The sequence below is a fragment of the Melanerpes formicivorus genome, unplaced genomic scaffold, assembly GCF_026170545.1.
Source record: "Melanerpes formicivorus ecotype bairdi unplaced genomic scaffold, bMelFor1.0.p_v2 SCAF_4, whole genome shotgun sequence".
NCBI classification, from domain to species: Eukaryota; Metazoa; Chordata; class Aves; order Piciformes; family Picidae; genus Melanerpes; species Melanerpes formicivorus.
The window spans coordinates 22,171,598-22,199,533 of record NW_027142356.1 but is presented as its reverse complement, the minus strand read 5'-3'; the positions used below and the strand labels follow the sequence as shown (position 1 = coordinate 22,199,533).

At 39.2% G+C, this 27,936-nt stretch overlaps 2 protein-coding genes across 2 annotated transcripts; one reads left to right on the top strand and one right to left on the bottom strand.

Annotated features, from left to right (window-relative positions):
* Positions 1-600: 600 nt before the first annotated feature.
* Positions 601-15,390, bottom strand: PLRG1 (pleiotropic regulator 1). The gene is made up of 15 exons (XM_068137249.1): positions 15,311-15,390; positions 13,368-13,474; positions 13,011-13,153; positions 11,179-11,232; positions 9,494-9,587; positions 8,931-9,021; positions 8,663-8,764; positions 5,428-5,520; positions 4,943-5,092; positions 4,728-4,829; positions 4,124-4,226; positions 3,418-3,526; positions 2,597-2,736; positions 1,256-1,449; positions 601-795 (listed from the first exon to the last, which is right to left on the bottom strand). The coding sequence occupies exons 1-15, from the start codon at positions 15,317-15,319 to the stop codon at positions 736-738; spliced, it is 1,551 nt and encodes a 516-aa protein (XP_067993350.1). The 5' UTR covers positions 15,320-15,390; the 3' UTR covers positions 601-735.
* Positions 15,391-20,670: 5,280 nt separating this feature from the next.
* On the top strand, positions 20,671-27,450 carry FGB (fibrinogen beta chain). The gene is made up of 8 exons (XM_068137248.1): positions 20,671-20,797; positions 22,097-22,300; positions 23,496-23,679; positions 24,202-24,429; positions 24,745-24,858; positions 25,408-25,530; positions 25,716-26,001; positions 26,869-27,450. Exons 1-8 carry the CDS (start codon positions 20,723-20,725, stop codon positions 27,095-27,097), a joined length of 1,443 nt encoding a protein of 480 aa, XP_067993349.1. The 5' UTR covers positions 20,671-20,722; the 3' UTR covers positions 27,098-27,450.
* The last annotated feature ends 486 nt before the right edge of the window (positions 27,451-27,936 follow it).

The following is a 27,936-nucleotide window of genomic DNA, read 5'->3' as shown; positions in this document are numbered from 1 at the left end:
TAGGTGATTTAGAAAAAGTTAACTAGTCCTAATCCTGTAATGACTGTGGACAATGTGACTTGACAGTGATCCTTGCTATAGAAGGTCCACTCTGAACGTAAGTGAATGAAGATGAATAGCTGCTTACAAATGCTTCCTTAGGGAAATAAGCACTCTGAAGATCCACTTCATTCAACGACACAGCACTGGCAACGCTCAGTGGCCATATTTATAAAGCAAACTACATAATTATTATTAGTAGTAGTATTACTATTGTCCTGCTTCTTTCTCCATTACTCTAATTCAGTATACAGACTGCTCCATTACAGTATACGCTTAACATATGTACAGTAAACAATACTGCCTAAAGTCTGAAAGTGTTGCTCAAGAAATTTCCAGTAGATGGCTTTCTATGCATAAATGAGCAATTAACTTTCAGAGTTATGCAAGGGTCTTTCAGAAAGCCTGGCTCATTAAAACATTTTTAGACTTGCACTCAATAGATTCATGTAAAAAAGTAAACACCTGCACAGCTTTCCTTTCCATGAACTATACATGCTCCACAAAGTGAAAGTTAACAGCTGCAACTGCTTGGCTGGGATCACACCAAAAAGACAAAAGGAAAGAGAAATAAAGTTTATTATAAAACATGTTGAAGTAGCTGACTTCCTGCTCTGCTGCTTTAAGCAGAGCAAAATGTGATTGAATGCTCTCAGGAAAACCAAACCAAAATTACAGCTCAGATATGCTGCTGCACTAAAATCGCTTCCTCTTGATAATTTCTGGTTTCCAGCTGACAGGATGAGTTTCTTCAGTCTGAAGAGAAAAAAGAAAAACTCATAAGGATTATTTTTAACATTAAATTGACCTGTCATTAGGATTTAGTTTAAAATATTACTCATAGTATATGTATGTTACATATGAAACAGAGTATAATTACCTAATCTACTATGTAATGAAATTTTTATGTCATCCCACACAGTCCCCTACTGGCTTCAAATCACAATGTGCCTGACTGTATTAAGATTTCTACACACTTTATCATGAAGGACTTTTGCAGAATAGTTGACAAACCTGATACTTGCTTGTACTAGAGCACGTAATAAAAATTATACTACAGAAACTAGCTGCTCCTAATGTTATTGCATGCACATTGCTTTCCAACTTCAATAAAATGGATTACACCAATCTGTGCATATCCCTTATTGGTATGTACAACATTTGTTTGCAGTTTTTTGATTTAGTGAAAATACATCAAAAAGACCCTCTGACATACCGCAGTATCGTCTTCTTTGTACACTTTTATGGTCTTATCAGCTTCGGCAGTGAGCAATCTGCTTTCTGACTGGTCAAAAACACAGGCAAATATTCCCGATTCACTGTCCAAAGAACCTGGCTGTACAGCTGCATGCACCCTCTGGAAATTGTATCCAGTTCTCCAGTCCCAAAGATGCATAGTACCATTATCAGCTAAAATAAACCAACAAATATATTAATTAGACAACAGACATTCAGGAATCTCTAACAGGACATAGGTTTAATGTTTGCAGAAGTTCTATTTCAAGTACAGTTAAATCCAGAGTCAGTATTACTGCTAGTGGCATCAGCTACAGCATTTTACTCCCCACAAGACACAATGTATCAAACACACTTCAGTATTTCAAAGTGCAGCTTAACTGTTGCTTGGTTGTTTTTTTTTCTCTGTTAAGGAGTAGTTACAAATACAGCAATGTTTTTTGTAAGTATCTGCTTCTGCAAGCTCAAAACTCACCTAAACTGTCTTATATGTGATACTATAAATTTAGATCTGCCCTTGTTCATAACTACCCAAAAGGTTAGACAAACTGCAAGTTACATGGAGCAAGAGTCTAGAGCCTTCATTCACTTTCCTCTAAATGCTACAGCTCTCCCAGGACAATCTCATAATTAAGTAACTGGTCTAGGACCTTCAGGACTTGGGTTTAACCTTCTGCTTTAATCTGTTTTCCCAAGCTATCTTGGGACTGTTTCTCTACACTTCACATCTCAAACTGTAAAATTACCACTTTCCAAAGTGTTTACTCATATCCTGTTCATAACGTAATCTCCCTACTAGGTAGACACAGTATCTTAATAAAAAGATCTGAATGCAGATGGGATTTCTAGAAGCCACTTTCAAAAACAAAAAGACAAAAAGCAACTTGTCACTAAAACAGCTCCTTTGCCTTTTATAACATAAAACTCTCAGAAGCATCACAGATTATGGTTTTAGTAACACAATCTTTCAAGGAAATATTTTTTCTAGAGAGCTGAGGTAACTAATATATAGAAAAATGCTATCTGAAATAGGATATAAATATTCTTTCATAGAATTATTCACAGCCATATACACTAAGCATTCAGAATTCTCTTCCTACCCCCACAACACAGACACACGAATACTAGTAGGTCTCAACCTTTGGGGGTTCACAGACCACTAACACTACTTCCATGTATCAGAGAATTATTAATTTCTGGATATTTTTGAGTGAAAGAACTAAGCTGATTTGTCATGAGTCCTCCCCTTGATCAAGGAAAGCTTAGTGAGTATATGGAGGAGGGGGGAGGTGAAATATGAACACAAATTTCTGATTTTTACCTCCTGAGACCAGAACACCATCAGAATTGACAGCCAGTGTATTGATAATAGCATTGTGACCAGAGAGGTTCTGAATGAAGTTTCCATCTGGGAATTTCCACTGCTTAATATTATCTGGGGAACCAGATGCAAATGTGTAACTGATAAAAAAGAAAGAACAGTATATTAAAGTTCAAAACAGCTGTAGGGATGGTAAGCATCCTCCATTGAAACCACTGTTAAATGCGATCTGCAAAGTTAATTAATACTAAACTAAAACTGCCTTTCTAATATTTTTACCTTACATATGATAAAGCCATTTTATGAAGTCATTAAGTATTTCTATTGTTTCCTTTTTGTTCCAGAGACTACCTAAGCTTCATAAATCCTATGCTATATAGGATGTTAATAGGCAAATAAATACCAAACACGGATATTAAGTTCTGGTCAGTTGCTCACCAAAGAGGGCAGCAGCAGCAAATGTATACAAAAAAATGGCAGCAAATGTATCCAAAAAAAGGCCCCAGTATTGGCTAGTCTTCAATGTTGCACATTTATTACTAGCCTTACAAGCCCATGTTGCTGATTTCTCCAGGACTGCAAAGGCACACACATAAGAACTTCTGTGGGAGATAAAGACATTCTCAGTATTGCTAATGTACACCAAGGCCAATACTTTGGGAGCACAATTAGTGCAGTAAAAGGTATTTGAGAACCGATAGGTACATTTTTACTGCATTCTAAATCCATTGTTTTTCATGTTACTACACCCTACCATTCTGAATCCTCACTCACATTGGCTTTGCTACCAGCCCAAGCATAAAAGAATGAGTAAAACTTACTGTCTTGGATGAAGGACTACTGCTCGTACAGACTTCTTGTGATTTGTTAAGGTAACACGAGTTTTTCCTGCCACTAAATCCCAGAGCCGTATGGTAGTATCGTGACTGCCTACAACAAAAAGAAAAGAAAAGAAAAGATAGCAGAAACCAGCATATCAATTCTACCACCATTACTACTTTGATAAGACAGCTAAAACTCTGCATGTGAAAGAGACAAAAGTATTATGCTTATTGTGAAAAGAGGATACTAATGCCACCTCAAAGTATGTTGGGTTGTAGTAGACTTTTTACACCGTTTGAAATTCAAGAACTATGTAGTTATACAGAAAAGCAAGATTTTTGACATAACAGGAAAGATGATTAACTTTCTATTTAACCATGGTACTGGACAATTCTTAACTGAATTGGTGAGAGCAGTCAGGTATCACAGGAAACACAAGTCTCAATGTATACTACAACCCAAAAATATGAATCCCAGAAACAAAGTAGTGCAAGAAAACGTTCACACAATGCATAGTGGTATTTGCTTAAACATGCCACTAATACATGAAATAACCATTGCATGGCCTATTTTCAACACAAAACTAGTAAGAGACATTGAGTAAATCAACACAGATAGCATTACGAACCTCATATAATTACTGAACAAGCACATTCATGATTAGGTTTTTCAGTTATGTTACTTGTGAAATCATGCCCACTATACCTGTAATAATTTGTGGTTCTGCAGCTTGACATTTCACTGTTGCTACTGCATTCGTGTGTCCTGATAGTGTGTGCACACTGGCTTTTGTCCTTACATCCCAGATCTATGAATGCACAGTAAACAAGTCAGATGTCAGTAACAGGTGCATATTCAATGTATTTTAGACACTATCATTGACTACATCTATCCCTTACCAGAGTGCTACAGATTAAACAATGGTATTTAGGCTGCATTTTTCATCCAAGAATTGAACACACAACTGCCTCAGCTGGCAAATTTTAAGAGAAGCAGGGAGCTTGCTGCTGAATTTCTGGACATACAGATGAAGTCACCATAAAACCATACCATCTTCTCAATACTAAGTAATCCTATGTATATACTACGTAATCTACATAAATTAAGAAATAAAACATTATCCTGATGTGCCACTGCATTTTTGTGTATTTAGGCTTCAGTTTTACCAACAACAGAAGACAAAACTACCATAAATCATCTTACTATTTACATCTTGGTTCATATTAACTTTTGGTAACAACTTTTACAAGTGGAAGATGTTAAAACACACTGACATAAAGGTGTTAAAATGTAACATTGCCATACTCACTCGTGCTGTAGAATCTCTGCTACACGTTACCAGTACATCTATCGTTGGATGCAAGTCTAAACCATAGACAGCACTTAGATGACCATGGTAATGTCTGATAACCTAGATGAATAAAAGACACACACCAACTGGGTATTTGAAAGAATATTCTAAATGCTTTTGATTTGTGTATTTGCCACCACCAATTAATTCCAATTGAAGACACTACAGCTTACCTTATTGTATTCAAGATCCCAGCATTTCACTTGTTTGTCTTCTCCACAAGAAAAGAGGTATGGGCTTCTTGCACTTACTATCACCCCTCGTACAGTACTGATGTGTCCCGTCAAAGACAATTTCAATTTGCCACTAGCAAGGTCCCAAATCTGTGTCAAAAGATATTTTGAAGTAGATGGGTTAGGGTAAGCAGCCCAGATGTCACTGATCCTAATGCATTTTAACTTAAAAATCACAGTAACAAATATTTGCCCTACCATCCAGCTATTACCACGTAATAAATGAAATCTCAAGAAGTAGTAAGACTTCACAAATCCTTTCTGACAAGGTAATGAAAGAAAAAATATTCTGCAGTTCATTGTTCTGCATGCAGTAACCAACAAAAAATTTCCAAGGGCTGAAGACATTTTTAAGTAACATGAGAAGAAAAAAACCCAAACAACACCCTCCGAAACCTTGTCAGTGATATCTTCCAGCTCCTTACCTTTATGGTTCTGTCAGCAGAGCCAGTAACAAACCACTGATTTCCTGGTTCTACTGCAATACATCTTACCCAGCCCAGGTGACCACTGATAACCTTCAGAAAAAAATAAAGTAAATTATTTCTAAATCATAAATAACACACATACATCACTCATTATAATTTTTAGTCTCCAACACTGGAAGAATTAGTTAGTATTCACTGAGAAACATATACTCCCCCAAAAGTCAAATATGAAATTAAATTAGATCTGAAAAGATCCTGAAACTTTATTTAGTTCAATAAAGAGACTACTAGAAACGTACATATCATAGACCAGACTCAGGGAACTTGGAATATGGAAAGACCCCATTCCCCTAACTAACTAACTAATTCAAATCTTTTGAATCCTTAGCACTGTGGCTCAACACTTGAAGATTTGTGGAGAAAGGCTTTATTGAAGCACAAGTTCCTAGTGCTGCTGTATGGTCCTTAAATCCCATTGCCATACAATAATCTCTTAAAGCACACCACTATCTCCTTTTCCCCAAATCATGAGGGGAGTATGAGTTTGTCAGAAGCCTTCTGGTAACAAACTACTGGAGACAGAGCTCACAAGAACAACTCTACCAACACATGGCTTGCTTACTGCAGCCTCTCTAATTTGTCTGAAATCAGACAGCTGAAATCAAACCCTCTGCTTGGTTTCACAGCATGTCATTATTTTATGTACTATCACACAGCTCATTTCAAAAGACCTAAACCAACAAAAGTACTAACTTTTGAAAGCTAAAGTTGATTCTTCTGACTAGATGAGGCCATAGCCACATACATTTGAGACAGCTGTCTACCTCTCTTCATAGTCTAGGAATAGAAAAGGGCATTTGCAGGCAAGGAATCTAAGAAGTAATTCATCTGACCTATTTTAAGTCTCCATCTTTCACAAATGATGTCAAAGCAAGCTTAGGAAGCCCAGTTAAAATGTAGATCTTAAGCAACAGATAAGTTGAAACCCACATTTGGTGTTCTAACTCATATTTCTGAGTTGCTCAAAAAGGCTTTTGTCCTGGATTTTGACAGCAAACCTCCACTGAAGATGTCTACATGTAGAATCAATACAGTGAACTGAATTGTATTTACATCTCTTCCTGAAAAGGAACTGCTCCTAACAAGTAAGAATTTTTCATTTGTTTACCTTAATTCTCTCCTGAGTTTATTTTGGTGCCCCTTTTTTCAGAGAACATTTGCCTTAATCTTTATAGAGCATGTTCCAGTACTGCAATATTCAGAGTACTTATATATTCCTTTGAGCTGAAGTGTTTTTCAAAACATTAAGATTAGATTTATGATTAATACAGCATTCAGGACCCTTCAAAATACCTAAATGCCTACATATGGTGCTGTGTTTAGATAAACAGTGCTAAAAAATATAGTTCTGATACTACACCATGAGATTTTTAAATATTATGAAAGCCTAACATTCCTAAAATAATATTCACTCTTTCAGGCAAGATATGAAATTTTATACTAAGAATCAGCCCCTTAGGAAATAAATAAAAAGTACACATTCAAACAGATAAACATGAAAAGTTAAAAATATCTGAACCAGTAAATGTCCTTAAAGATTTTTCCTTTCAGCTCAGCTACCCTGCTATACTCAGCACCAATGTCAAAAGACTGTATGCAGTTTGGGGGGAATTGGTATTATTGCTCCCTAAGAAAATTAACAGGCAAGTTAGACTAATTAAAAAACACTAGAAGTCAAGCTATCTAAACTGCAGAGATAACCTGTGATTGAAGTATTAATCTTTTTTTTGCACATGTGTGGCCAGCAGGACCAGGAAGGTCATTCTGCCCCTGTACACTGCACTGGTTAGGCCACACCTCGAGTACTGTGTCCAGTTCTGGGCCCCTCAGTTTAGGAAGGATGTTGACTTGCTGGAACAAGCCCAGAAAAGGGCAACGAAGTTGGTGAGGGGCTTGGAACACAAGCCCTATGAGGAGAGACTGAGGGAGCTGGGGCTGCTTAGCCTGGAGAGGAGGAGACTCAGGGGTGACCTTATTGCTCTCTACAACTACCTGAAGGGGGGTTGTAAACAGGCAGAGGTTGGTCTCTTCTCCCAGGCAGCCAGCACCAGAACAAGAGGACACAGTCTCAGGCTGCACCAGGGGAAGTTCAGGCTGGAGGTCAGGAGGAAGTTTTACACGGAGAGAGTGATTGCCCATTGGAATGGACTGCCCGGGGAGGTGGTGGAGTCGCCGTCACTGGAGGTGTTCAGGAGGAGACTTGACAGGGTGCTTGGTTACATGGGTTAGTTGATTAGGTGGTGTTGGGTGATAGGTTGGACACGATGATCTTGAAGGTCTCTTCCAACCTGGTCTATTCTATTCTATTCACATTTTCATACCAAGTAGAAGTCTGGCTGACTGAGGTACTCACTGCCTTTAAATGTTAAAATTGCTAGAGCATTTATTTCATGTATCACTTCCAAATTTTGCACTTTGTCTTTGAGTTCCTCTACCAAAGAATCTGACTAGAAAAGAAAAAAAACCCAAACTCTAATGAATTTACCATAATTGAACTACACCAACATAAAGAGAAGGATAAAAATTATTAACATTCACTAAATAATTTACTAAGTAGAATGAAACAAAGAAGAGCAATGAAGCTGGTGAGGGGTTTGGAGCACAAGCCCTATGAGGAGAGGCTGAGAGAGTTGGGGTTGCATAGCCTGGAGAGGAGGAGGCTCAGAGGAGACCTTACTGCTGTCTACAACTATCTGAAGGGAGGTTGTAGCCAGGTGGGGGTTGGTCTCTTCTCCCAAGCAACCACCAACAGAACAAGAAGACACAGTCTCAAGCTGCGCCAGGGGAGGTTTAGCCTGGATGTTAGGAAGAAATTCTTCACAGAAAGAGTGATTGGCCATTGGAATGGGCTGTCCAGGGGGGAGGTGGAGTCACCATCACTGGAGGTTTTAGGAAGAGACTGCATGGGGCACTTGGTGCCGTGGTTTAATTGACTAGATAGTGTTGGATGACAGGTTGGACTTGATAATTGCAAAGGTCTTTTCCAACCTGGTTAATTCTATTCTATTCTTATAATCTAACCTATTTATTACTTAAAAAGAGAATGTGCATATATATAACCTAGTTGTGACCACTTTTCAATCACTTTTCATTAATTCTTTGAGGTCATCATAGAACACAGAATATTCATTTACATTTATACACATCTTCATGTCATACATGTGTAACTTACTCTGTACAGTTTCCAAGGTGGATGCCACTGAGGTTTGGGCATGGTTGGAGCCTTCTTTGCCATTAATGCAGAGTTTTTGTTTCCACCAGCTTCCACCATAGCCTGTAGGTTAAAAGGAAGGTTACTCTCACCTCTTTGCCTAAAACCTTCTCAGTCTGCCATCTCAACAAAGATAGTAGTCAGTCAGGAGGTGTCAACACAACGCACAAATCCAGAAGTAATTTAGCCACGACCACAAACTTCTCACATTACATATGAACAAACTCACCACAGACATCCCAGGAGGCTGCGAACGCTCAGGTATTCCAGCATGTCTGTAAATATCGCCTACACCAGCAGCTGTCCGATTTGCATCCATCCTAGGTTGAATGAAAACGGCTGATTAATTGGCATTAACTTTCTCTTGGTCACTAAGTAAGTGAAAAGGTATCACAGGACTGCATCTAGTCTAGTGTTGCAGACCTCGAAGGATGGAGACTCAACAACCTCTCTAGGCAACCTGTTTCAGTACCTGATCACCTCAAGGTAAGAAAAGACACCCACAAACCAACCCTCACTTTTTTTCTCTTTTATCTAAACAGAACTTCCCTTCTTCCAGCTTCTGCTCATTGCCTCTCATGACATCCAAGGAAAAAAAGAAAAATCCCCAAAACCAAATGTACAGGAAAAGTATGCCTGGCCACACTAAAAGTAGTTTCCTTAAACATTTTTTAATAAATGTTTTTGAGTTAAAACATTCAAAATACTTGAAGTAGTTCTTATTCTGACTTTTGTGTTTTGCCTTGAAATTCTCATAGATAACAAAAGTGTTAATGAAGTACACAGCAGTACCTGGCCTGAGAAGCAGGAAGTGCAACAGCTAAGGACTGTGCTGCAGACTCACTGGGCATCCTCTGGACCTTAGTATCTGCTGTCAGAGCCACACCTTGAAAAAAAAATGAACAGGGCAAAATAAAAAGATAACTATTTAGAAGAAAATCCAGAAAGATATGTTGTATCAATACATGTATCTATAGATAGATAAATAGATATAGATACATATCTATACACAAACACCTGCGAACATGAGCTTGCAATACTACACCATTGTAGTATTAAATCCCACCATCTGAAATTTTTATTGTGGCATGAATCCTTTCCATCATGATTCTACCACATAATAGGTAGAGGATTTCTAGAAAACAGTATGATTCTGTCATTAGAAACAAACAAACAAAAAAGGTCTAACTAGGAACAGTGTCCATCTTTTTATCCAGCTTCAACTATTATGGAAATCCAAACATCATCAAAAAGAACAAAACATGATCTTGAGGAGTATTTGCTAATTTCGGTCCTGCACTTTATTATGCCATTCCTATGTGGTTGTTTGCATCATGTAGTGATGCCAGAACTGCAAAAAGTTTAGTCCTACTGAATTGAGTATTTCAGACTACAACTTACGTTTTGTAATTTCACCCTAAGAAAAGTAGATCACTTTAAAAAAAAACTCCGAAATACAAAAACCCACAAACTAAATCACCTCACGACAAAATTTAGTTTTAGTGCAGAGTGGTGAATTTATCCCATTCTCTATTTCTTTTCCTAACCAAAGTTCTGACAGCTGACAACAAAAACAATGGCTGAGACACCCAGGTTAAATGGAGAAATGTCACCAAAAGAAGTCTGATTTTTAATCTGGATATACTTGATTTCATTAAAAGAACACTGACCTTGGGGAAATCTCTGTGAACAAGGCTTGGCCCCACAGTGCCTGAGGGTCTACTGAATTCACATGTGCTAATTTACAAATCAAGCCACAGCAGATTTTCCACCACACTCATAATAAACGCTAACAGTAAATGATAACTGCCACAAGGACAGAGTAGGATTGATCAGTAACAGTGACAATTAGCAATGGCCAATGTAGCAATACAGAAGCATAACCATTTCAAGAACAGACAAAACCAAATTGCACTAAAATTGTTAGACCCTAAAATCTCAGGGCAAGGCAGGGATACCAATGCCTTTCTGCTTTGCTGATGAAAAGCAGGATACATTACCTCTTGCCAGTTGCCTTTCTTCTAGCTAGAAACCTTCTCCCACTTGTTCACAACAAAATTCTAAAAGTAGCTCTGCCATGACAGTGGAGCATCAGGGTCTCCGAGTCTCAGCAAGGTCTCCAGAAGAAAAGGGACCATTATATCAGAGACAGCATTTCTAGAACATTTTTGTGATGATGTTACCATAGGAGATGAAGTCTCACAGAAATGAGCAACCATCCCTCAAGCAAACTCACATAGAATGAGGGTTACTAAGAAGACACTGCATCTGTACCTAAATCCTCCTCCTACCTCCTATACCAGAACATTTATCAGCCATAAAAAACTCTACATCAAGACTATGAAAGAAGTAAGTGACACTTCCCACTACTACAAGGTATGGATTCAAGATAAGAGGAAGCCTGACTCTGCTAAGATGAAAGATGTCTAGTTCCTAAAGAAGTCTAAAAATCCCAGCAAACTCAGAATTTTACTTACCAGGCCCAGGTGGGTATGGATGTGTGCCAGTTATCAAATATTCAAGTTCTTGTCCTAAAGAGTAACACAACATCTTATTAACAATTACAATTTATATTGCGCTGCAAATGACTCAAACAGGAAGGAGAAAAACAGAGCAGGTCACAAACAGCAGAAGAAAACAGAAGTACCCTTTCTAAGGTACTTCTCATTTTTTAAAATTTATTTAATTTGTTCATAGAATAGAATAGAATAGACCAGGTTGGAAGAGACCTTCAAGATCATCACGTCCAACCTATCATCCAACACCACCTAATCAACTAACCCATGTAACCAAGCACCCTGCCAAGTCTCCTCCTGAACGCCTCCAATGATGGCGACTCCACCACCTCCCCGGGCAGCCCATTCCAATGGGCAATCACTCTCTCTGTGTAAAACTTCCTCCTGACCTCCAGCCTGAACTTCCCCTGGTGCAGGCTGAGACTGTGTCCTCTTGTTCTGGTGCTGGCTGCCTGGGAGAAGAGACCAACCTCTGCCTGTTTACAACCCCCCTTCAGGTAGTTGTAGAGAGCAATAAGGTCACCCCTGAGTCTCCTCTTCTCCAGGCTAAGCAGCCCCAGCTCCCTCAGCCTCTCCTCATAGGGCTTGTGTTCCAAACCCCCCACCAACTTCATTGCCCTTTTCTGGACTCCTTCCAGCAAGTCAACCTCCTTCCTAAACTGAGGGGCCCAGAACTGGACACAGTACTCGAGGTGTGGCCTAACCAGTGCAGTGTACAGGGGCAGAATGACCTTCCTGCTCCTGCTGGCCACACTGTTCTTGATGCAGGCCAGGATGCCACTGGCCCTCCTGGCCACCTGGGCACACTGCAGGCTCATGTTCATCTTACCATCAACCAGCACCCCCAGGTCCCTCTCTGCCTGGCTGCTCTCCAGCCACTCTTGACCCCAGCCTGTAGCTCTGCATGGGGCTGTTGTGGCCGATGTGCAGAACTCGGCACTTGGACGTGTTAAATCTCATGCCATTGGACTCTGCCCATCTGTCCAGCCTCTCGAGGTCTCTCTCCAACCTCAGCTTTCTCAACCTCAACAATAAACCCAAATTTTTAAAATGCTGAAGCTGCCTGTTATCAAGAGGGACTCTCAAGAGAAAAATCTTTGTACTGTCAAAGATGCCTTTTGAAGTAATATTACATAAAAGGTTTCAAGTGTACATATGGCACAGGTATGTGAAATGTAAGCTAGTCAAGACAAGTGATTGTCTGTGGTGTCAAATAAAGTACCCTTGGAAAAAAAAATTCTCTCAACTAAAATAAGATAGCATTTGGTACTCTTTAGAGGAGAACTCTCTACCTAATACAGACACATTTTATGTGTAACCAAACAGACTGAAAGAATATATAGATTTAAAACAAAGTTTTCTGGTTTAATAGCTGCAAGGCTAAAAGCAAAAAAAAAAAAATAATCTATGAAACAAACTAAAATAAAAAAGAACATAACAAAAGAGCACGTCCCTAACCATCAGGAAGTGGTAAAAGTCATCACTACTCATCTTTCTAACAGACAAGTGCAGCAGACATTAATACTATCATAAAAATCATTCTTTTTACTAATTAATTACTGTGGAAATTTCACAGTACCCTACTACTCCTTTGTTAAAACAATTTCCTTATTTTGAATCACTTACCTCCTGTGGACTCTAGCAAGAAAAGTATCAATCAATCAATGCAAAAAATGTATTTTGAGGTCTCTATTTATCTCTGATGGATTAACATTAGACTGCATTCTTCAGATTTTACATCAGTGAAACTGTTACCAAATAAAGGACAAATATACCACTAAGAACAAACTAACCTTGATTTCCAGAATACTGCTTGTGTCCATAAGGATCTCCAGTGTTTGGGCCTCCTTTCTCTCTCAAGTTTTCTTTAAGGGTGGGCATGTGTAACACTGAGCCATACTCTGTACGCAGCTTGACTGCCATCTTTACTTTGTGACTGTTGGATGAGAAAAGCACAATTCTGTTTAAACCAAATTTTCAGTTATTACAAATTAATTTAGAGAAGGCTTTACACAACTTTCTTGACAATACACTATTTTTTCTTCCCTCAAGATTATACTTAACTCTACAGAAGCATCCAAACTTCTGACTTGGATGGAGCAATCACTAACAACTCAAAACATTTGGGGCATACCCACCACAGTACTTACCTTTCTTCATCTAATGGGATAGGCTTGGCATTATCAGCTACAAACATATCATGGGTTCTCTTCAAAGATCTGAACACAAGTGTATGCACAGAATGCTTCTGGACTTCCTAAAATAGACAATATATTTGGACATAATTCGATCTAAAAATTGAAAATGGAAATATAAATTGAAGCAAGAAGCAGTTTCAAACTTCAGTACTGTTACATGACATGGCAATATTTAGTTCACGGACAGAAAACACTTACTGTTCTTGTAAACAAAAACATTAAGTTTATCTGTAAATTGTTTTAAATGAGTGTTTACTCAACACTATCTTTCTTGGTAACTGCCAAGACTTTGAAAATCAAGCAAAAAACTTTGATTGAACTTTCTGCACTGCCATCTACATGACAAATGCATGAGTGTGCAAGCCTTTTACCCCTTCATCCTTTCCACTTCTGTTTTTATGTGTGGACAATAAGCAATTCTGAAAACACTCCTGTAAATTTTGTTTCACTACCACCATAACAAGAACAGGATCAATCATCAGTTTCTGTGCACTGTGCTGCCTTATAAAAGTACTGCAGTTTCTCAAGGGAAAACCTGGGATCAAACCTGACAAAACTTCTTTTCTTTTTATTATTTTTGCTTGTTAGTATGAGCAAAACATACTTAAAACACCATTTGGGAGCTAACATGCAGAATGTAAAAACTGTTGACTTGTATAGAGTATTTGTTTATCAACAGCTCAATTCAGTTTTTATTAATATTTTCCTCCCAAAGGACAAAAGCATCATTAGAAGTCTGAGCCAGCCTGTTTAGATACAAAACCTCTCTGCATGAATGTGTCACAAACAAGAACAAACTGGAGGCTACATTAATAACTTTTGGCACTGGATATCACTCAACTGCTCAGCCTTCAAGACACATTACAGAGGTGCTTTTCCTATTGGGCTCACTTTAGGTTCTGTGTCCCTCTCCTGGAAGTTACTTGTCCACTTGCTGATCTGTTTTGCAGTGGCTGTTAACCTCCTAACTCAGTAGCACCTACATAAACGTTTTTGCTCTGGCTGAGAGAGCTCATGCAAGCTCCAGATATTAATTGAAAAAACTGTCAACATTTGGAACTGGATTAGTAATTTCATACATCTAAAGAAGTAACTGAGAATTACAGGAGCTAATGACTGTTCAACCAGAGTGGCTGCTGAAATCATATGAACAGCAGGTAATATAAAGCCTTCACAAGAGGGAAGAAGCATTTACATTTTTGACAAATGTTCTCCGTACAAAATCACTAATGCACAAGGAAACATCTTTTTAATCTTCCTATATATTCCCGACAATGACACTGTGTTTTATTCAAGTACAGTAACTACAACACGGCCTATAAAAACAGTGACCTCCTCCCCTTCTTTAATTCCAAGCTCTCACGAGAAAAAAATAAAAACCAGATAACATTTCCTTGGCTAGCTGACAAAGCCAGTAACTCGCTGGAAGTTGAGTATCTCAGCATCACTTCTCCAAGACCCTGCACCAATTCCACACTCGGCCTAAGTTTGGCAAAACAAAACTGCTACCTGCTGCTTACTCCTGCCCAATTCCCATTCCCACAAAGCCCACCGCGGCCCAGGCGAGGCAGAGGCCACAGCCCTCAGACCAACGGGAAACATCTCTCGCTTCCTCCCCGCAATTCGCTGTCCCATGGGGCGGACGGGACAAGGCCTGGGACATCCCCACAGTAGCGGTTGGGTACCAAGGGGGAAGGGAGAATGAGGGCTGCGGTACGGCGGTCGGTGGTCGGCCCACGGTATTCCCCCCAACCCCGGCCGGCCCTGGCCCCATCACGGACTCAACTGGCCCCAATGTCAGCGATCTCCGATATCGCCCGGGGCGCCGCAACGGCGAGGCAGGGACGATGCGAGGGGCTCAGCAGCAAGCCCACCCCACCCGGGACGCTTCTCACCTCCACCATGGCGCCGATGAAATCCCACCACCACTGTACTCCCCAGACCGCTATGGAGCTGCTTCCGGAGCGTACCCCGCGTCGTACCGGAAGTGACGCGCCGCCAGCGTGCGGCAGTACGCGCGCGAGGGGCGGATTAGGCAAAGGAAGTGGGGCGCGGCCTCATCAGGTCTATAGCGCCGTCGCGGTGAAGCTGGGGTCGCCGGTTCGAACCGCGGTTGTTGGGGCGGTCCTTCCCCAAGCGCCGGCCCTGGCGACAGGAGGGCTGCAGGGACGAGTACCCACCAGAAGAGAGCAATATTCAGCTTTGTGAAGCGCATCTAGTGCTTAAGCCTGCTGCAGCCCTAAGGGCACTGATGACATCTGTGCAGTGGTTCCCCACGCGGGGTGACTGAGTACGCGCTGGTCAGCCTTATTCTGTAGAAATTCTTGGCCGTTGCAATTGCGCAGGGTCGTGCAGCAACAGCATCTGCATGTTGTTTACTTCGGGAGTTCTCAAGGTTAAAGCCTGTTCAAGGAGTACACAAAATGAGGGGACATGTTAAAACAGTCCCGGGACTGCAATGTAACCTGTTAACAAGAGAAAACTCTGTGATATGGTATGTTAGCCATTTTGCCTGGTCTTTTGGAAAAAGTATCTTTAGTTTGGGTCCACAAGACCTCCTTTTCAGTAGAGGTTGTAGTGTGTGGATGCACTGGCAATCCCTGCACTTCATGGTAAGGTGGAGCAGAGACTGTAGCTCTTTTCTGCAAGTGTCCTGATAGTCCAGCTGATTTCATGAGCAGAATAACCAAATGCATACGTGCAAAATGCACATTCTTTGCATACACACATCTGATCTTAAATTCAGTTAAGTCTTGTCATCCTGAGCCTAAAGCTGGGATTTGGCTAGTACATCTTTGGTAGATCCACCGTCAATGTTGTTCTTTACCATTCTGCCAGCCACTTTCAGTGTTTGTGTGTGTGTCCAAGCTGTAAACAAGTTTGCAAACAGGTCTGGGCTAAAAGTAATCCAGTACATCATTTGCCTGTGCTCTTTGTTAACCACAGGATCGCATTAGCCTGGGAACATTACTGGCACATTTACTGCTTCCTTGTCATAACTATCCATCTCTTTTCTGGATTTGATGGGTCATTTCTGGTGGCTTCATTGGTGGCTTATATTTAGTTATTTTAGATATGATCACAGCTAGAAATGAGCTCCAATTGGCTTTGACCCACAGTTGGGATTACATTGTACCACTAAAAGTGAGGGAGCATTGCCAGCTCAGTTTCAACCCAAGCCAGCCAGGTTTCATGTTTAACATGAGGACCTATTTTCAGTAGTCCTTCTGGTGATTCTGGGGATCCCTGTTGGTTTTCGGAACCTTGGGCAAAGTTCAACACAGCACCTGGAGGAGTGGGAGCATCATCTGTCCTAGTTTAAATTCTAACCTGGAGTGCAAATTCCATGGGGCAGTGTGTCAAAATGGGGCACATATGTTGCATCTTCCCAGGCTGGTGAGGTTAGACTGAAGACACAAAATTCAAAAGGAGATATTGGGGGCAAGGGGTTTAAACCCAGTTGTTTTTCTTTTGAAGTGTACACACAGTAAAGTTTACTTGGTGACTGCTTCACTGACTGATTGGTGGACTTGATGTGTGGAAATGGTTTAAGGGCTAATCTCTGGCAACATATAAAGTATCATTATACAGTTCCTTTCTGTTTGTTGAAAGAAATCAGGCTTATTTTTGATGCCTTTTAAAAATTTATTCTTTTGTGAAAAAGCAAATTTGAAATACAGATGCTTGTAGCACTCCAAGAGAAAAAAAATTCTCCATTTAAATTTTACTTGTATTTAAACTTTATTTGTATGTGCTGTTTATTACTATTATTATTAGTGTTCACTCTGGCCCCATAATAAAGATTTTCCTCAGAAATTTATAATCTCAGTTTATTTCCCAGTGTCTTTGTAATGCTTTAGAAAATCAGAGGACAAATTAATCTCTGTAATGATTTCATGTTTTCTAGAGGATTTAGTCTAAGGTGAAATTTAGTTTTTCATTCCAAGCAACTATTTGATCCATTCTACTGCTGCAATTCTGGAAATAACAACTCTGCAATTTTTTCATAAACCTCTACTTGGAAGAAGGTGATTAGTATGGTGCATGTAGATTTAGTGCAATTTTAAGGCCAAAGTGAACAGCTTCATTCATTTAATGTTGAAGAACTTCCTTGCTCTCAAAATATGAAGAAAACATTAATTGTCATTTATGAGAAACATTTGAAGTAATATTTGTTGCCAGTACAAGCAAGATAGGAAGGTGTTTATCTCACCAGAGACAACATTTAAGTTGACAGTATTATTTTCATGGTAAGACACTATTACACCATGAGTTGTTTAAAGAACATTTCTAAATGTTTACAGGCAGAGGTTGGTCTCTTCTCCCAGGCAGCCAGCACCAGAACAAGAGGACACAGTCTCAGGCTGCGCCAGGGGAAGTTCAGGCTGGAGGTCAGGAGGAAGTTTTACACGGAAAGAGTGATTGCCCATTGGAATGGGCTGCCTGGGGAGGTGGTGGAGTCGCCGTCACTGGAGGTGTTCAGGAGGAGACTTGACAGGGTGCTTGGTTACATGGGTTAGTTGATTGGGTGGTGTTGGATGATAGGTTGGACGCGATGATCTTGAAGGTCTCTTCCAACCTGGTTTATTCTATTCTATTTTAAATAAACTCCTGTTCTAAAATTTAAGTGAACATCATAGTTCTTCATTGTCCAAGGTTCTGTCCCTCCACTCCAAGACCACCTTGGAGGGCACATTCAGCTCTGAAGAGCTGTGATCTAGCGACTGTAACTTGCCTGACAAGAGTTTGTGTAAAGAGAATTGCACCATTGGCACAACAAACACAAAGGGAGAGCAAGCAAACAGTTCCTCAAAACACACACATACGCCTCTGCCAGGAAGTGCCTTTTCAGTACAAAAGTACTGTACAAAGGGATGTCCTGGAACACCATCAGGTCCACGTTGCAATGTTACAGTTCTAACAGGAGATGTGTTGCAGTATCACTACCACGTTTACTCTGGGAAGAGGTTCTGTTTAACCATATGATTTGAGGGAGAGGGTATAAAGGAAAAAAAAGAATAGGTGTCCTGTTTTGAAGAGAAAGCCTCTTTGATATCATTCTTTGAAGAAATTTAAGCCATGGTTTTGGTTGTTCATAAGGCTTTGTTCAATCTTTAGAAAGTGTCAGCATAACTGTAACAGTTGCAAGCATGAGAGAAAAATCACATTTCATAAACCATAAAAGTCTCCAGGTAAAACCTTTGCTGTGTAGACAAGGCCTCTGATTACCAGAGGAGTGCTCAGACCATCCTGGGGCATTAATCGTTCAACACAAAGCTGCAAACTCGTTGCAGTATGATGTACATCTGCTGTTTGTGGTAAATTGCCAGGGAGACACAACCACTCAACTCTATTAGGGAAGCCAAAGTACTGAATATGGGAGGGTCAGTCAAAGGCTGAGTTTCAAAGGGGAAATCCCATCTGAAGGTAGATGAAGCTCAGATGTTTCCTGTGCTGGGACTCTGCATCAGGCTTGGGGGATCCTGTGGCAACCCTCATCATCCAGTCCACAACACCCTCTGCACAGATGGAGTCACACTTTTTCACAAGGGGATGAAGAGTACATCATGTCTGAAGTTATGTTATGGAAACCATAAGTTGCTGCAGATCATGTTGCCAGTTTCATAATGGATTTAGGGCAAATATCATACATTTAATCCAGACTTATTTGGAATGAGCCAGGATGCATTAGCTCAGGACTAGTGAGACCTTGTTTTAGTTTGACTATATGATCTTTGAGGTCTCATCCAACCTTGGTGATTCTGTAATTCTGTGATATCACAAGCTACCTATAAGCCCTTGGCAAGGGTTCAGCATCACTATGTCCTTTCCTTATATGTAAAATGAAGGTGACAGAACTTCCCTCAGAGGTAGATAAGGGGAAAATCTGTAGTTAAGACTGGGAGATGCTTAGTATCCGTGATAGTATCTTGTCTGCCCTCTTTATGTGAAAACAACATGTTAATGATGTCAGTTGTGGCCTTGAGTAGATTTCTTTAATGTCTAGGAGTTTATGTTCTTCCACATCTAATAGTGTTGGTGAAGTCCTCATACAAGGGATCAAATTCAATGGATTTATAGCTCCTTGAGCCATAGATGATTTTGGTCCAAGCTGTTTAATAATTAAACCATTCAGGTTAAATAGTTTCAATATTTCAGGAATCTCTATAGTTTGCAGGAATTCTGACAACAGTGTAAAATACAGGAAAGAGGCCTAAATCAAGCAATTTTAGCTGTTCTTGTTTTTTGTTCCCATAAAATTTCCCGCTCCCTCGTGTTGGTTATCGAAATGGAACCTCAGTCCATGGTTTGCCTCTCTTCACATCTTCAGACATCACTATGAATTACTTCAGAAAAGTGTACTGGCCCTAACTTGGCAAATTTTAATTCAGTATGTTATGATCATTTATAATGAAAAAGAAAATCACAGGATATGGAGACACTGAAATGTTAAAACTCCACCAATGCGAGAGCACATAGACCATACTCTTACAAAGCATAAAAGCATGTTTGAGTATTCCACTATGATTACAAATAATTTCATACTGTATTATTTTAAAATGCTATTTAAAATATTAAAATAATGTTTCACAGGTGTGGTTTTGGTTTTATATTAATAATGGGAATCAGCAAATAGAGATTTAAAATGTAATTATTATAATTCATTTACAATGTCATCACTAATGAAATACAATTTTTTATGTTTACATTATAAATCTGATCTTTAATTACATCAAACCAATATTTTCATTCAGAATTATTAATGTAATTAACATAATATACTAATTTTAACCCTTGTACTTAAAGAGACTCACTCACATTCACATGATGTGAGTTTAATTCAGATTTCATGTGCTATTTCTGAGGCATTCATATTTTCAGCAGAGAGAAGAAAAGGATATGTCACAGTGTGACATCTGAGGATGTTTCTTTTTTTGGATGCACGTGTTTTAAGATTTGTTAAGAGACTTGTGATATTTGAGAAAATGGTAACCTTGTGTAATCTGAGCTGGAAGCACTTATAAGGATTTAAACATGTATTTGATGCCAGCATCAACAAAGGTCTCTGGGACATTTAGATAAGAGTTGTCCAGAGAAATTACTCAACAATGTATGTATTCAGGCACACAGCGAGGAGAAAGGTTGAATATTAACAGAGATACAATGATTGCTCAGATGGGTTGGCTCTGTCACCACCAAGCTGGAGTTGAAGATTGCTGCTGGTATATATAGAAACAGAGAGGACCTCTCCCTGTTAGAGCTGTTGGTGGGAGAGTGTCACTGAGCTGCTCAAGCAAGTCAGCACCATGAAACTGCTCCTGTTGTTCCTGCTCTGTGTTTCCTCTGTTAAATCCCAGCTTTCTACTGAGTATGATGATGAGGTTGTAATACTGATCATAATTAATAAGAATAATAATTGTAAAAGTTACTAGCTTCATTTAATTGCATGCATGAATTACTTAGCTTATGTGAGTTAGCTAAGTTAGAAGCTGTGGGAAAAATGATCTAGTGCATATTTTTCTGCTTGAAGTGTTCAAAGAAATAACCTTTGTATCTTTGTGTATATGTAATTATACAATAGTTATTTTCTGAGTTTGGGTATATTTTCTTCCTTTTTTTTTTTCTTCTGTAGAGAATGAAGAATGACTGATGGTAAGATTAGTTATTTAGCTGAATTTACCTAAGTATATTAATCCAGCAATGTTGACATATATTACAATTAATATCATATGCAAAGGAGTAGAAATGTGTAATTAATCATGACCTGTCTCAAAGACAGTAAAAACTTTTCTATGGATTCAGTAGATGTTAAAAAAACTAAAATTAACTGCCAGTTCATATAGATTTATATTGGAAAAGGAGAGGTAATAATTGTTAAATAAAAAGGCAAACATTGAGAATCATCTACAATAACAATGTAACTTATATTTAGTGTTGTTTAAGTAAAAAAAAAATCATGGGAAGTGCAATTAAGAATCTCAGTACCTTTTTTCTTATATTCTGAAACTCCCTGCAAAAATGAAATGGGTCAGGGTAATCAGAAATGTGATGACTTTCTCTTACACAAGCTAAGCATTTGTGTCTGTACATTGACTGCTGGTAACATGACTATGCTAAATCATTTTCAGCAATTTTGTGACTTGTATGCTGAATTTTGAAACTATTTGCACCCTTCAATTCTGGGTCCTTACAAATGTTTGTTATTTGTAGCTAAGTCTGAGTGGGATTGCAGATGGTCAAAGATTTTGATTCAGTAGTTCAAACCACTATTATTTCAAATGGTTTGGTTTCAACAAGTACTTGGGGACCAGGTTTGTTTTCCTTTCTCAGACTTTTAGACTTCCCATTTCTGGCAGAGATGGGGCACATATGCATCAGAGGAAGCTCTAAAAGCTAAAGCTCAGAGAGCTATTGTTGAATGCTTTTCCTGCTTCCATCAATTAATAGTTGTTGTGTGTAACTAATGACAGTCATGCTGCTAGTCTTAAAAGGGGGGGCATAGCAATGACTTTTACATAATGTCAGTGTAATATTCCTATTACTGCTGTTTTCATTCCGTTCCATGGTTTTCATTGCTGTTTAAAATACTAAAGAGTGCTGAACAGATGTCTACACCTTGTGCATCCCATTTTACAACAGCGATCCCACATTCAGAGTTTCCTCTCCCCTTGGCTTTGCAGGATGACATCCCTAGGCCTGGGGCTCGAGGCCACCGACCCCTGGACAAAAGGCGGGAAGCAGCCCCCACGCTCCGACCTGTGGCACCTCCCATCAGCGGAGCTGGATACCAACCCCGACCCCCAAAGCCAGGGAAGGCAGGGGAGAAGAAAGAACGTATCATCTACCCTGACGCGGGTGGCTGCAAGCATCCTTTAGAGGAGCTGGTAGGTACCTGCAGCAAAAACTCCAACACGGAGTTTTTAAGAGACAGTTATTCATTTAAGACAGCCTAGCTTTGCTTCATTTTCTGTGAGTTCGGTAGGACAGCATTCAGAAGAGTAACGCCACAGGGTCCGTAGGATTAGTCACGGTCAGACAGTCTATGGTGAAGTTGGGAAAATGGAATTTGAACTAAATGAGGAAAGGAAGTATCTCTGGATTTACCTGTACTTTCCATATAGCTTTGCATAGGTAACTGTAAGGAAAGACAGAAAAAAAGTTCTGCAGAAGTGCTGGCTTGATTTTCAGATAATCTAAAGGAACTCTAGGGATCAAAAGATACCTCCTGTGTCTTTCTTAAAATTTGTTTCAAATTGGAGCCATAGTCTGCACTCAGTCAGTGCCCCAGCTCTTTACAGAACAGTGTGCAAGCATGCTGAGATCTAGCATACCCCTCGCTGACTTGCAGTAGTCTATCACACTGTCCTTGCTGTGCTCTCTGCTGCAAAAAGCAAGTTTTGACAGTGCTGAATGGGATCTTAGTGTCTGAGAGTAAATTTGAATGTGGAAGTTTCCAACAAATGAAGTCTGTTAAAACTTAATGCATACATTTTTCACTGCTGCCTGGGTATTTTGATTTTCATGGAACACCTTCATTTCCCAACTTTTTCAGATACTGCTGTGCTTGTCAGTGCAGTACTTGCCAAAGTAGTGGCATTCAACTTCTTGAAATTACCTTCTAATGAATTGTATGAACACTTCACAAGAGATATACATAACAAGGTGTAGAGAACATGGCTGATTCTCTAAGGCCAGTGAAAGAGGAAAGGGATAGACACAAAGATGCACAGGTAGTTTCTGACAGGCTTCAGCATAATTTCAGTGACTGAAGCACTGAATGTTCAACAATGTAGAAAAGTGAAAAGCAGATATGACCAAAAAAGTATGAAGAAAGAGGACTTTTTCCAAGTGCTTCAACAAGAATCTTCTTAGGGATTCAGGGCCTCTTCCTGATCTTCAGAGTGCATCTTCTTTGTAGAAATTGAATGCTTTGAGTCCTTATCCAGATGCTTAAATAGCCAGTTTCACATTACTAGTTATTCAGTGTGTTCAAAGATATGGGCACTGACTGATTGAATTAGAAACTTGTTATTCTGACTTTTATTCATAGCCCTTGTTGGTTTTGATTTTGTTTTTCAGGGAGTGCTATGTCCAACAGGATGTGAGCTTCAAACTACACTGCTGAAACAGGAAAAAAATGTGAAACCAGTTGTTCGTGATCTAAAGGACAAAGTGAGCAAGCTGTCTGAAAGCTCTACAACATTCTATGAATACGTGACTGTTCTAGAAGATAAATTGATAAAGAGGCAAAAACAAAGAAAAGGTAAGCTATTTATATGGGTTGCTAGTGTAAATTATATTGTAGTTCTATTGGCATTACTACTGTTACAGTGAACTGTACCACAGCAAAGTAGGGTTCCACAACCCTGTTTTTCTGAATCTTAAAAAATATCTGTGGAGATAGGCAGTGGAATGGATTTCATACTAAGCCCTCTTAAATGTAAGGGTCATTTGCTTCCCCCTTACCTCCTTTCCTATGTCCATCCAATCCTGGTTTGACACCATGGCTCCCTGGAAAGAAGCTAATTATAGTTCTTTAGCAGGATATGGCAGCATAGATAAATCCACTAGCTAGCAAAGACATGTCAATACAAATGTACCGCTGTCCTGAGAGCTTCTGCCTAGTCTTCACACATTGTGGAAAAGTGAAAGAACTGCCTGTCTTTTCTTGCTTGCTAAGGGAAGAAGTGGCTTCTCAAATTGTACTTACAGATTACTCTTCCTTATTTCATAAATGGAAAGTACATTGAAAACTAATTTGCTTTTGATCTCTTTGCTTTTCTAGACAATGATGATATATTTTCGCAGTACAACACAGAAGTAGAGCTGCATTATAATTATATAAAGGATAACCTGGACAATAACATCCCATCTAGCCTCAGGGTCCTTCGTGCAGTTGTGGATTCTTTACACAAAAAGATACAAAAGCTGGAAAATGCTATTGCAACCCAGGTGGACTACTGTCGTTCCCCATGTGTTGTTTCCTGTAATATTCCAGTGGTTTCAGGCAACGGTAATCATTCAACTAAAATGATATCTCTTCTTCTAATTATATCACTGTGCAAATTGATATTTCCATCATTCAGGTGGACTCCAAAGACTGTGCCAGTGATTATGATAAGAGAAAGCATGGAAAGTTATCCTAAATTAAATAAATATTTTATGTATGTTTGTAGTGTTTAAAAAATAAATAAATATAATAAATAGTAGATATTATATATATATATATGTTTCAAAATGTTCCATCATAATCAGCAAACCAAAGGAAAAGAAGATTGCTGAATATGTTCACAATTCTTTAGTAACCAGGTCTTGTTTATTCTTGCAGAATGTGAAGATATTATCAGAAAGGGAGGTGAGATATCAGAAATGTACCTCATCCAGCCAGATCCTTTCACCAAACCATACAGAGTATACTGTGACATGGAAACAGATAATGGAGGTTAGTGTGAAATAACTATATTGTTAAAACATAAATTAATATGGCTGCTACCAAAATTTGTATTAGTGGTTTGCATTTTGTGCAAACTAATATGAAGTTATAACTTTTGTAATTACTTGAAAACTAAATCTGGTTGACTCATTCAGAAAAGTCATGTTGGTCACAGAATAGACTGGCTCTGTAATGACACTGGAAATAAATTGCTGTGATAGGGTTGGTAAATAAACCCATATCCTACTATGAATAGAATGGACAATGTATGGGGTGAGCAGACAACGATGGCCTGTTTAATTTCTTACCATGCTACTATGTACTAGACAAAACACAGAGGCAGTCCTTCCAAGTTCTGCTTTTCCCGCTTTATGAAACAAGGTGTTACATAGGAGTAAAAATGGCAAGGCTGAGCTTGTAAGCATTGAAAACTCAGACCTGCTGCAAGGAAGTTATATGCTCCGCTTGTCTTGAGATGAGGATAAAAAGGCTGTGTATCTCAAAGTTTTGTGCTCCTTTCTTAATGGTAATTTAATCTATGAGCTGTTGCTTCTGCAGGCTGGACTTTGATTCAGAACCGCCAGGACGGTAGTGTTAACTTTGGAAGAGTATGGGATCAGTATAAAAAAGGATTTGGAAATGTTGCAAAGAGTGGAGGAAAGAAATACTGTGACACACCAGGTAAAATACCAAGCATGAGACATGAAAAACTCTTCTTAGTGAAACTTTTTTCTCATATTTCTTGAAGCTTTTTGATTGTTAAAAATCAACTAATCCACTTCAGCAGACCTACAGACAAATAATAAAGTTGCCTTGAAGTATATGGTGAAGTCTATTTCACAGAGCTCTCACTTGTTGCTTCTCAGGTGAATATTGGCTTGGAAATGACAGGATCAGCCAGCTTACCAAAATAGGGCCCACTGAAGTTTTAATTGAAATGGAGGACTGGAATGGCGATAAAGTATCAGCTCATTACGGAGGTTTCACCATACAGAATGAAGGAAACAAGTATCAGCTTTCAGTTAGTAACTACAAAGGCAATGCTGGCAACGCACTGATGGATGGAGCTTCACAGCTGCATGGAGAAAACAGGACAATGACAATTCACAATGGCATGTTCTTCAGTACTTATGACAGAGACAATGATGGATGGTATGTGCTTGCTTTAGACAGTTAAAATAAAAATAGAGCTTAAAACAGAACTCAATGTAGAATATTTCTTTAAATTGCTTTTAATTGTCACAACATTTCATAGTATCTTAAAATATGCTTTATCTCTGTGAGTTGCCAGCCAAACATCCATGCAGTTCTGGCAATTCCAAGTGCAGGTAAAACTGCATATGAGGTTAGTGCTGCCCTACAACCAACTAAGAAGCAAGTATGCTGAATTTTACCGACTCTGTGAATTACTTTACCATAAACAAATCAGCAAATCTGGATGTAGTATGTTAATTGTTGAGAGAATGATGGTGGCAGTGCTGAGAACATTGTCTTGCTTAAGTAGCAATATTGGTACTCACACCAGTAACCCATAATGGGTCCTGAGGAATGAGATAGATGCATGTCTTATTTAAAAAAACAACATTCTACCTACTCAGAAGTCACAACCTCAGTTGTAAAGTACCTAATATAACAATGTATCTCTGTCTTTATCTTAATACCTGGCTACATATTAATGAATAAAGGAATTGTTTAGTTGGGGGGAGGACAGGCATTTCTCATTGTTTTGAATCTTTAAATTGCATTTATATTGCAATTAGCGCTACGAACTGCAAGTAATTGTAGTTATCAATCAGTGAGCTAAATGACATTTCCAAAGAGATGCACCTAAAATTTGACTTGTTTTTCTTAGCTGCTTCACCTCCCAATCACACTGTATAGCACACACTCCTGGTGCCCAGACTTACACAGAAAGTTCAGAGAGGATTTTAAATGTTTAATGGGTTTGAAAATTTCAGTACAGGAGGTGTTGATTTGTTTGCTTATAGTTCATCTTTCACTCTTTTGTTCCTTCATCAGGTTAACTTCAGATCCAAGAAAACAGTGCTCCAAAGAAGATGGTGGTGGATGGTGGTATAATCGCTGCCATGCAGCCAATCCCAATGGAAGATACTACTGGGGAGGGACCTACAGCTGGGATATGGCAAAACATGGTACAGATGATGGTGTTGTATGGATGAACTGGAAAGGGTCATGGTATTCACTGAAGAAGATGAGCATGAAAATCAGGCCATACTTTCCACATTAACCATTATTAAAATGTACAGAATCAGAGAGTTTCTTTTAATATTTGTGCATTGTTCTTTTTGTCCACAGTATTTGGGCTTGTCTTACATGTGAGAACCACAGGTGTGTTTGTATGAGCACACTGTGACCAAAAAGTGAAAAGCTATGTTCTATGTCAATTGTAAATCAAAGTATGACTGATGAAAAGAATTCATATATGTATTTTGTTACATTTTTCAGTTATTCCCAAGACAGAAGTAACAAGTATAGAAAAACACTTCTAAAAGCCACCCCAAATCCAACTTGGTTCAGTGTTTTACAAAGTACTTCTATACCACAGCTGTTCTAAAAATGAAATAAAGCCTTAAAACTAAAGGTTTCTTCATGTGATTCCTAAGTGTTTATGCATTATCTGGGGAGAAGCAAACACATTCCACTAAATAGGGGACAGCAATTTTATATTATAAAGGCAATGGTAACTAACTGTGTAACAAATTTGGAATGAATAATTTGAAAAGATAGTATCTTAACAAATGGATAGGCCTTTATGCTGGATAACATATGCTCTTTCATGGGACCTGGCTCACATAATCACCGAATCACAGAATCACCAAGGTTGGAAGAGACCTCAAAGATCATCGAGTCCAACCTGTCACCACAGACCCCATGACTAAACCATGTCACCAAGTGCCACGTCCAATCCCCTCTTGAACACCTCCAGGGATGGTGACTCCACTACCTCCCTGGGCAGCACATTGTGCCTCTTAATATCCCTTCCACCATCCCACAGCCTTTTATTATGGAATAAAATACAGTATTAAAAGACATGGCTGGTATGTCTTTCCCACAATCACTACAGTG